Here is a 12,096-nt window from a genome sequence, read left to right as displayed (position 1 = left end):
TATGGCAAGTTACCATTTCTTATGGTCTGAATGCTTGTGTCTCCCAAAATTCATATGTGGAAATCTAATCCCCTGTGATTGTATTAGAAGGTGGGGCCTTTGGGAGGTGATTAGGTCATGAGGGCTCTGCCCTGGTGAATGGTACAGTGCCCTTTAAAAAGTGCCCTTATAAAAAGTGCCATTATATATAAATATGTATAAATATAAAAGGGCATTTTATAAGAGTATTAGTGCTGTTTTAAAAGAAACCCCAGAGAGCTACTTAGTCTCTTCAAAAACATGAAAGACTCCATATATGGATCAGACAGCAAATCCTCACCAGACAGTGAATTTTCCAGAGCCTTGATCTTGGACTTCCCAGCCTCCAGAACTGTGAGCAATAAATTTCTGTTGTTTATAAGCCGCCCAGTTTTTGTTTGCATTTTTGTTATCTCATCCCAATCACACTAAGACACCATTTCATCCCCAATCTCCTAGTAGGAGGATAAGGCCAGCAAAAACCAGAGAAGCTCTTCCAGCCAAGTATTAATGAGATTGATTGAAAAGCTCTTGGAATAATCCTATTTCTATAGAAGTGTCATAAACCTGCTCCCTTATAGCTTGAATGTATCTAACTCATTTAAACATTTAATGAATGGTGGATGTTCCTTCTTTCCTCATAGACCACTTCATTTCAGTTGCAAATTTACTTTGTGAAATCCCCGGTAAGTTTTAATTCCACTCTGCAAGCTCCTAAAAGGGAACAAAATTATTCTTGAAATGACTTCTAAGTAATTATAGTACTTATAAAAATGCAAACTTTAAAATGAGTACATATCTGTTGAAAGAATGTATTCATTACAATCTGTGAGTACATTATAATACATTTCTAAAACAAACTTTCTGTAGGAGAGCGTCTGTCAGGAAGAAAGTATTTGTTTACTCTCAAAATTTTTAATATATGTGTCATAAGATTAGATTCCTTAAGTATAAATAATCACATTTTAGAGAAGGAGTAGACATTTTGTATGAAAGCATAGATAATACCTAATGATCACTTCTTTATCTTGGCAGAAAACAAGATTTTAATAAATGGCTAGCATAAACTTCCCTAAGGGCTTGCTACCTTAAAAAATGGCTCCGAATCACTTACTGCAATAATTTATATGGAATGTTTCCATGTGCTTTCTAGCTCTCTCCAAATGAGTGGCTCCAGGGAGAACAAGAACATTATAAATTCATTTGCTAAAATGTGAGTATTTTTCCATCACTTTATGTTGTTTGTCTTTAAAAGAAAGAAATACAATGTTGTGCTATTTTGCTTGCCCATAATCCTGCCGACTGGGCCAATTGTCGAGCTAGGGCTGGGTCTCAGCTCACAGACCCCTCAAGCCTGTTCTCCAGACTGGGCCACAAACCCTTCACATGCCAGGCTGGATCCCCAGACCCCTCACACACCAGGCTGGGTCACCAGACCTCTTACACACAGGTCTATGAGCTAGGTAACTGACAAAACAGGTCCTTGGAGCCGTAGGTTCGAAAGCATGGCCATGCAGGGCAGATACCAGAGGCAGTCAACACTAGCCAGGGTGGCAGCTCCATCCATGTGCACTAACTCAACCCACACACAACTTGTTTAAAAAGAACACACTGCACCACCCCCAAACAGACCTAAGGCAAGGGAGCCTGATTAAATTATTCTATTTTCCCAACATACAATGTCTATGGGGGCAGGGTGTGCGTGCGTGTGTGCTTTTTCCCCCCATTTTTGATTAAAGATGTGTTAAAATTCAAAGGGGATCACTCATCATTGGATTTTTAAAATCTTTACACTGTAGAGAATTGGTATTAATTCTTCTTTAAAGATTTTCTAGAATTCTGCAGTGAAGCCATACAGTCCTGGGCTTTTCTTTGTTGGGAGACTGCTGATAACAGCTTCAATCTCTTTGGTTGTTATTGGTCTGTTCAGATTTTCTATGTCTTCTTGGCTCAGTCTTGGTAGTTTGTGTGTGTCCAAAAATTTGTCCATTTCCTCTAGATTTTCAAATTTGTTAGTGTACTGTTGTTTATAATTTAAAGTAAAATGGTCATTTTATAAATATTGTATTAATCTAATTTATACCTAATTATAAGAATATTTTACATAAACTTAAAATAAAAATGGCATCAACATTGAAGAGATGTAATATATACACAAGTCTGAGATCCATTTACTAGTTTTGATATTGATGCCTTTAAGATGATATAAATGTCATTTAAAAGTACCCCTTTAAAAAAACATTTCTACACCAAAAAAAGAAAGCATAGAGGCAAACAGTGGTTATAATAACATAAACTGTTTAAAAGTCTGTATATGAAAAACACTATAAACAAAATGTCAAAGTCAGAAAAATATTTGCAGCATGCATGACATAGTGTAATAATTTTCTTTGATAAAGTGTTCTTATAAATAACAAGAGAAAAAAGAATCCCCTCAGCCTCTAAAGACAGCATAAGCAAAAATATGACTAAGAAATTCACAGTGCCAATTTTTGAAACCTTTAAATGCTAGAAATATGGTTTAAACAAAATGATTTCCTACACTAAATTGGCAAAGATGAGAAACAAAGAAATTCAATACACAGTCAAGGTTGACCATTATAATTACAATCGTGGATGTGTTTGGAAATGAATGCAGATATAGTAAATATAAAGTTGGTGTGGAATCAAACTGACTTTGGTTCAAACTGGCTTTATCACCTCAGTCACACTACTAATACTTCAGAGTTTCCATTAAACTCACGAGTAAAATCAGGACAATCATGCTGTGTACTTTAAAGTTCATTGTGAGAATCGAAGAGGATAATGCATATTAAATGTTTATCATAGTGCCTCTTCTTATGTTATTTAATAGGACAAAATTAGTATTAGTAATTATTAATAGTTATTAGTCCTATTAAATTGGTGAGACTTTAAAAAGAGGATAATTTGTCATTATATATTAAAAGCAGTATAATGTTGCATGACCTTTGATTTAGCAAATTTACTTCTAGATGTATTTCTAAAGAAGTAAATATGAATGCTCACCAAATTTTTATTGATGATCCTGTTCTATAGCAATAAAAATATGGAAATACTGTGTGTTAAATAGGAAATCAATTAAATAAATTATAGCTCCATTATAAACTTGTCCTGTGTATGTTAAGTAGTTGCTAGCCAATAACTAGTAGAAGAGAAGCTAAACTGAGTTTTGAATGGTGAATATGTCTTAAATTTGTGACTATAGCAGGATGTAGTCAATACTGCAATCAGAGAGAACAAAATGAGTGAACTGTAGTGACAAGAAAATGATAGGAAATGGGAAATTATTAGACATGTGTAAAGAACAAGAGACTATTGGAACATACAGGTAGATTCAATTGGAAAGACAGATGGGAATGAAATTATGAGGGGCTTTGTATATCATATGAGGGAATTTGGACTTTATTCTCTAGGCAATGGAGAACTGCTGGAGATTTTAATAAGATTTTAAATCTAATGTGTCTGAGTTATGTAGTCATGGAAATAACTGTTTTTTTTCTAACCTTACAGGTGAAAGAAGATCTAGGCTAGAACAAAGACAGAGCCTGATTAAGAAGGGACTGAGAGATAGGAGTCAAGGGACATTTTTGCATAGAAATGTCAGGATTTGGTGGCCAATCAGACTTCAAAAATGTTTCTATGTTAGGTTTCAGTTTTGGATGGTTGTGTGAGAGAAGAAAATGAGTCCAATTTGAAAACAAGTGCATTTTAGATGCCTGCAAACATTCACAATAATTAATTGGCAATAGATTGCAGAACTCAGGAAAGAGGTGGTCATCTCTGAGTCCAATTAGCATTGTAAGGCACGTAGAACAGCTTTCAGGAATCTATGACATCTTTTCAGAAGTATAGAGAAGACAATCCCATAACCACTAGTAACATAATTTAAATCAGTAAGTTGAAAGTTCTCTCTTTCACTTGTAAAAATTTGTATTCAAGTTAATCAAATTCCCTTTTATTTCTTTTGAAAGTGTTTAACTATCATCATGTTACTTGCTAATGAAAAGAAAGCATTTCAAGAACAGATAGAAGTGGAATGTCTAATTTTGTCATTATTCTTTGAAGTAGATGGCTTTTATTTATAAGGTTTTAAAAAGAATACTTCAAGATGATCATGTCAAAATTAATAATAATTTCCATTTGTTGGCTTATTTTTACAGTGTTCCTGCTACGAAAAATTCCATTGATTTAATTTTACATTTTGCTGGATATTTTAGTATTTAAGAAAAGTATTTCCAACAACTACTGAAAAGTAAGTTTCTCCCTGATGCCCCCAAGGGCTTAAAAGCAAAAGCTTAAAACTCCTTTGCAAGCAGAAATGGTCAAGGTATAATTCTCAACAAATATGAAGTACAGAAATGGATATTTCTTTCAGAAATGTAACTGAGTTAAAAAAAACAATGTTAACATTTGTTATGAGTTTTGTGTAAAAGCAGGAGGAGAGTTTGAGTATTTTTATGGGTTGGGGGCTAATTTAAAAATTCAAAACTAAATAATCTCAAAAATAGATGCTGCTTCTATGGTAATATGAAAGAGTAGCAACAAAAATCAGGGAAGCTACTCTGAGAATAAAATCCTAAAATCTGTTCTTTTTCAAAATGAGCAAGACAAAAATTTAGGCATGTATAAATTATACCAGAAATACTGAATTCCATCAAAGCAGAAGTCATAATGACTTAAGAGATGCTCAGTTTCCACGGGCTTGGGTTACAGGACACACCTCTGTGTTTCAAGCCATTCCTCAAGGTCTTAAGCCCCTCCTCTAAGCCCTCCCCTAGAAGAAAGTTACTGGCGCTAGTTAGACCTATTTTCAGCACCAACACAGGGAATTTAAGACCTCAGGGGGCCGGCTTGTGCAATTCCAGTGGCTGGGCATGCTCAATAGAGAAGGGTTATATAACCCTGGTAACTGCACAGTAGAAAGGAGCTTATTCTTTGAATGACCTTCCACTAGAGGAAGTAAAGAACACAATATTCTTGAATTTGTTCAGTGCATGTGCTAGGATTTGACCCATGAACATGCTCCAAAAGGAGACCAACTGAGCATGTGAGAGACTATGTTACATAACTGTGAACCATCCTCTTAACTGAATATTCATTAGATAGGAAAACTATAAAAGCTGAATTCCCACAGAGGCAGGATTATCCCTCATTTTCCTGGGGCCAATTTGCACTTCAATGGCTGAGGAGCATATGCTTTCTTTTGTATGAAACTTACATTCAGCAAGTGGCTGCTCACACTTTTGAGCCAGCCTGCACTCTACTGAACTTTAAGTGGGTATTTCTTACTTTTGTGTTAGACTTGGAGTGGGTCCTGCTCAGTCTCTGGAGCTAAGCCGCACTTTCTCTGAGAAACCTATATCTCCTATTTGTTATATTAAACCTGTTCTCACTTTCTACTGTGACTCTGCTCTTGAATTCTTTCCTGTGGTAGAATCAAGAACCTGGTAAGAGGATGGGGTGGGTTGAGGTCAGCTATCAGGCCTCCCAGACCCTTCCTCTGGCATCAGTAATAATAGGATTTTAAGTGATGGTTTAATTTTTTTCATAATATATACTTGTTGAAATAACAGGAGAGGCAGTTCTTTGTTTTGGGCTCAGCAATACCAAAGTGTCGCACTTTTATCTTGCTTTCGGCATTAGCCACGGAATGAAAATTTTATTTCTTACTTTTAGAAATATAAAGAGAAATAATTGAGAACATAAATGGAAATAATAAGGAAGGAGCATAATTAATGGCAAAACCAATATGTAATTGAGTGTCTAGTATGTACCATGCATCCTGTTAGCTGTTTTAAGAATTTTATTAGTCTTTAGAGAAAAAATTTGAGGGAACTCATTTATCCATTTTATAGATAACCAAATATTAAAGGTCAAAAACATTAAGTAACTTATCCATAAGTTACCCGATTAACCAGGTCAGAATGATGCTACAAAATGATAATCTTTTATTCTCAACAATTTAATTGTTCCCATTTTTATTTGTTTAATTATAAAGTTAACACATTTACATAGAAAAATGTAGGATAAAATGTGAAAATTTCTATTCAACTCAATCTTTCCAGAATTCCTCTCTTTAGAGGTAATCTATATCCGAGATAGATTGCTGTACATTTCTAATAGATTATATAACACCTATATAATTATATAAATATTATAGATACTATATATAGAAAAATGTTCATATGTGTTTTTCATAAATGAGGTCATTGAAAGTAAGTTGCACTCTGAAATTTTTCCCCTTCTGAGTTTTGGATGACAATACATATAGACCTCCTTCAGTTACTTTAATGGCTATATAGTATTCCATACTATGTGTACATGAAGATTTATTTAACCATCCCTTTCTTGGTAAATATTTAGTTGTTTCTATTGTTTGTGTTAGAACAAAAAATAAACACTCCGCTACATATACATTTGTGCACATTAGTAAATATTCATGTAGATGAAAAAATATTGGTTCTAATTTCTATTTTGCCATTAAGTTGATAATGTGGATGTAGTATATATGTAGGAATGGGTTGTTTACCATTTATTTATTCACTTTCTTGATGAATCCCTGAGATTGGTGTCTTTACATACTTCTGGTTACTGTGATAATAACAGCTAATTATTCATTGGCAATGTCTATATAGTACTGAGCTACAAACCCACTGATCTGACCATGCAGTCTTTCCTCTATTTACTTGACAGTATTTATTAGGTGCCTACCACATCCCAAGGACTGTCTGAGGTCCTAGGGATGAAGATGGGAGTAAGATATAGCACCTGCCAATATGAAGTTTACAGTAGAGTGGGATAGCTTATCTCTGGGTATCTGAAGACTTATAGATGAATAATATGTTTTTTTAACATTTGTGATCTGGGTGTATGGCGTCATTTAGACAAATATGGGTATATAACTGTTTATCTTTTTTAGCACTAACCATGGAACCTTAATGAATCAATGTGGATAATTTACCTGGGATACTTACCTCTCTTATTTTCATCTGCTTTAGAATTAGAGTGATTTCATAAGGGATATTTCTTTTTTTGAATTTTGTACGTCATCATGATACAGATGTTTAGTTGATTTTTTCCCATAAGTTGTTGAAAAAGATTTTGGCAGACATTTCTAAATGTTCACCCAATAGCCAAGGTAAATGAACAGTGAGGAGCAGATATGTGTGAATGCGAGGTTAAATATTCAGTGTTTTTTTGCACTAGGGGTGTCCAAGTAACATATTTCTGTCCAAACAGAGATATAAAGAGGTGTGTTGAGCCTCTAGGAAGGCTTTTGCTTCTCCTAATAAAAGGACAGGCATGGCTATTGCCACTCTTCCCTAGACCTACTTCTTCCACCTTGAGTGTGGACATGATGTCTAGAGTTTCAGCAGTCCTCTTCTGACCAGCTGATGATAAAAGTGAACTCTAAGGATTGAAGAATTGAAAGAAATAAAGTTTCTGGTTCTTGATGGAATCATTGAGGACCTACACAAATGTCAACAATTGGCTCACTTCACACTTATTATTATGTGAGAAAATTAAGACCCACTAATTTAGTCCTCTTGAAAAGGTTAAGCTTTTTGCCTTTTCCAGCTGAGTGTATTGGCACTTCACTGGTTTTGAGCAATAGAGGCCTCACATTGATTGTGAAGCAATATAACAATAAGCTGGACAATTTTTGAATACTGTGTCATCGTCCTGCTTTGTTATTGTTTCCACCACTTCTTCCATAAAGTAATTTTTTCATGCTGTAATTTGGAAACTTGGTTTTAAATATTTTCTTGCTTGAATTCAAACTTTGGAACACTAATTAGGATTTTAATAATTAATTGTTTAGTTTTTTTAAGGGAGATACTTCCTTTTAATGTTCTCCATTTAATCATCCAGGCTCTTTGAGGTATGGTGCCAAAACTCAACAGGACTTATTTTCTTTTCGCTTTACAATACCAGAATCAACATGTATGTCTATATGGAGCCTTTACATATTCAGATGCATCAAACATATAAGACTGGGCTGGTTAGAATAACTTTTGACACCTCAGTTTACTCTAGCCCAGAAATTCTGCCCCTAGGTATAGAACTCACTGTGTGGTTCTTCTCAACTTCTGGAGACAACTTGTCTGCAGAAGCTCAGCCAACTCAAACTGCTTGGTTGCAGTTCCAAGGAACTCCAAATTCTATCTAAGTGGCCATGCTCTAGCCCAAAGACTCACAGCCCACCAGCCTCCATGGGACCCACTTTGCAGAGCTACTTTCCAATGCTTAAGGAGAGCACAAGAATCCCTGTTAGGCTTTGATGGCTCTGATAATTAATTGGACTGTCACATAAAATAAGCTGTCCTCAACTTTTAGTCAGCCATCAGTGCTGATCCATGCCCTTTAAAATTTTATTGAACTTCAAAAACTCGTAAAAACCATGATATGCATAAAAATTTGCAAAATAAATGTAAAATAATCACCATTGGGAGAACATCACAGTTGTTGAGAGATTATTTTATATCATTCAATTAATAACAGAAAAAAATGTAGTCGTTAATTGCTCACACACGATAAAATGAGTTGGGTGCAAAATATTTGGCTATCCTCTTTAACTGTAGGCTCATTTAAAGCGTTGTCCTTTTTGTTTAATTTTGCAATGCTCTCTTAAGGTACTTGGGACAATAAAAATGCCCTTAGTCTTGATTTGAATGCCCATTTATTTACTATGACTATTATTATTAACATGTGAACCATGGTGTACACTAATAATTTTAACAACAATATTTTCCCCCAAAATATAAAGCTGATTAAAAAAAAGGAGAGTTTACCTGATTTCCTCCCATACCATGGCAGTTGAATATACCCACTTTTTCATTTTCCTTGCGGCCCATGTTGTCTAAACATTGATTGGTTTCAACATTTCTTATCTAAAGGAAACACAAAAAAGGGAGGGTAATACATGAGTCAGGTAGTTATATAAGTTATAACGTCTTTTTGATATTAAATTACATATTGATAACTAAATGATACAAGTTTGTAGGGAAATTTCTCTAAGAAGAACACATTGCTTGAAATATTTATTTTTCTTTTTCTATTCCATTCTTAGACCTGTATAGGTTTCTAAATTCATACTGAAGTAAATTTGAACAACACTGCCATTGGTATTCGTTCTCATTAAGAGGCACTCCTTGTTTATAGCATAGTATCAGAGAAGAAGAAAACATCTGCATAATATGAATTAGAAATTCTTCTCAAAATCCTCTACGAATTAGGGGAGTTTTCAAATCCCACTCAAATAACCATAGTTCATTCTTGAACTCCTATAACACCATGCATATGCAAGGGAATAAAAACAAATTGGTTAAATATTCAGATGTATGTTGTTTAGATTGCTTCATTACTGGAGCCTCCATTCTATGTATTAATAAAGATTAATTGCAATGTTTATTTATGTGACTAAAACATATTCATTAATCTTCTTTCACTCCTAGTGCCAAACTTAATGGAAAGTGCTTGACCCTAAGAAAAGCTATTACAAGGCTAAATGGTGATTTCACATCACGAATTCCTCAAAAGCAAGATTAAATTGCCAACTGCAGACATAAGGTTCTTGGTTTATACTCAAACCCTGCATTAGTCCCATAATTATTATAAGGTTAATGCATATCTCAGCCAAATGTAATTATAAAACCCATTCATTGAGGTTAACGATGCTAAAATTACTAAATCAAGCACAAATGAATACGTAAGGAAAAGAAAAGAAAAAGAAAAACCCTTCTAATAAATGGGATGTTTCAAATTCTTTCCCTTAGTCTCAACCCCAAGTATGGATTTCTACTTGTCCACTCTGCTCCACGCTGGAAAGTTTGTATCTCTGACCCATATTAGGATGTACATATTTTACTGCTTACTCAGCAAAATCACTTGGCTATATCTATTTAGTTATCTATGCTTTGAGAACATGGTTCTTCACATTGGAAAATGAATGAAATTAGAAAATTATTATATAAGCATATAAACTTATAGAGGATAAATTAGGTTTCCACAATACACTTTTTCAGAGGTGTGAAACCTCATGGTCAAGTCCGGCTTCCTGCAGTGGAGAAAAATGGTATGATTTGCATTTAGGTCCCAATCAGCACCTGAGGATGTAAATATCAGAATTCACTCTTGGTAGGGGTTGAAAAGAGTTGGGTAGAGTGGTCAATCCCTATTCCAAGGGCTGAAATTAAGAGCACAGTTATAGACACTTTCATCAAGAAATCTAAACAGCAACCCATCAGAAAGGACAGAACACACAGTGAAAATTACAGGGAAAGGTCACAAGCTTCCAGAAGCAAAACACTTACTGGTGGGTGTAGGGCTGAAATGTATTCTCTGTCTGATTTAGGGTTGGTTCAGGCATTGGAGGGGACTGAGCCTAGATTGGCAAAAGTTATTTCAGGACCTACAGCTGGACAAGATTGAGGAACATAGCAATTGATATATGGTGTACTAAATGGGTCTGTGTATGCTGTGTGTAGTCTGACCAAATTATACAGCATACAAATTGAATTATTTTTAAATCCCTTACAATGGACTTTTCTTGATAACTTTTCATAAAGGGCAGACTTCTTAAAAAACAATAAAGTTATTTGTTATTATTGTTATTTAACATCCTAAAAATGTATCAAATAGTATAATGCTATAATACTTAGAATAAATATCCACCAAAATGGTTAGTCCATCTTTAGATGAGAGCTATGCAATCTTATATAAAGAACCTCTGCCAAGTGCACGGGACTTGAACAGATACTAGTTAATAATTACAAGGGTTACAGGTTGAGTTGTTTATAAGGTTTTTCCTCTTTGCTGGACAACAGGAAGTTTAAAGCCATATTCAGCCCAGTACATACTCCAACTTTAGCATTTTAAAGGGATATATGGTAGATACATGTCATTCTACTCTTTGGTAAATTAAGTACAAAAATTAAGAATGCCTCCAAAATATTTTGCCCTTAGTAATAACCTACTATTGATCTATTTCCTATAATAAATATACTTTATTTTTTGGTCTGTAATATCTTTTATGAACTAATTCATTCAATCAAGAAATATTATAGAAAAAAGTATACCTCATGCCAAGCACTATTTGAGATGCTAAGAATACAGAAGTGAGCAAAATAAATATATGGAGTTTATATTATAGAAGAAAAGAGTTCAGCAAACAAATTTGTAGTATGTTAGAAGATCAAGAAGTCCTATGAAGAAATATAAAGCACAGTAAGGGTAGAGAAAGTTATGGAGTGGGTAGTATTTTAGACAGGGAGCCAAGAAAGGTCACTCTGGGGAGAAGAAACCTGAAAAGACCCCTTAATGAAGTGAGACAGCAGCCATATTTCCATCTATACAAATGCATTTTAGGCAGGAGAACAGCAAATAGATGCTCCCCACAGCTGGAGAATCATGGGCTAGCAATGTGGCTGGGGTGCAGTGAACAAGGTTAGTGATGTATACAAGAGTAAATAATGTAAGGAATCATGTTTTTGAGCATAAGCATGGAATAAGAATAGCTTATTCTGGTTGCTATGTGGAGGACCGATTAGATGTTGGCAAGACTGGAAACAGAGAAATAAGAAAGGATCCTATAGCAGTCATGCCAGCCAGAGAAGATGGTTGCTTGGAACAGAAGGATAACACTGGTGGCGAAGAGATCAAATTTGAGATATGTTTTTGAGGCAGAGCTGGTAGGATTTGCAATTGAAATAGAAATGAGCTACGAGAGAATAAAGACATTAGGAAACATGCCGAAGTATGGTCCTGAGCAAATGGTCAAATGCTGTTTCTATTTACTGGGAACAATATTCTGAGTTCTTGTATGTCAATAACTTATATTGGTGGCCTTTATACTTAAAAATTAGTTTGTTAGTTCTGAAATCCTTGACTCATGATATATTTCTTTTTCCTTTTTTATTTTTAAAAAGATGACCAGTAAGGGGATCTCAACCCTTGGCTTGGTGTTGTCAACACCACGCTCAGCCAGTGAGCCAACTGGCCATCCCTATATAGGATCCGAACCTGTGGCCTTGGTGTTATCAGCACCACACTCTCCCG

General features: G+C 34.8%; 1 protein-coding gene across 2 annotated transcripts in view; it reads right to left on the bottom strand.

Annotated features, from left to right (window-relative positions):
- Positions 1–12,096, bottom strand: part of GALNT13 (polypeptide N-acetylgalactosaminyltransferase 13) — a 418,871-nt gene that overhangs the window by 26,176 nt on the left and 380,599 nt on the right. For both annotated transcript variants that reach the window (XM_063112481.1, XM_063112489.1), the window contains exon 9: positions 8,832–8,930. In XM_063112481.1, the coding sequence (XP_062968551.1) occupies positions 8,832–8,930 (99 nt within the window). The remainder of the gene's footprint in view (positions 1–8,831; positions 8,931–12,096) is intronic.

The sequence above is a fragment of the Cynocephalus volans genome, chromosome 1, assembly GCF_027409185.1.
Source record: "Cynocephalus volans isolate mCynVol1 chromosome 1, mCynVol1.pri, whole genome shotgun sequence".
Taxonomy (NCBI): Eukaryota; Metazoa; Chordata; class Mammalia; order Dermoptera; family Cynocephalidae; genus Cynocephalus; species Cynocephalus volans.
The sequence above is the reverse complement of the archived record's forward strand: the minus strand, read 5'-3'. Positions and strand labels throughout refer to the sequence as shown.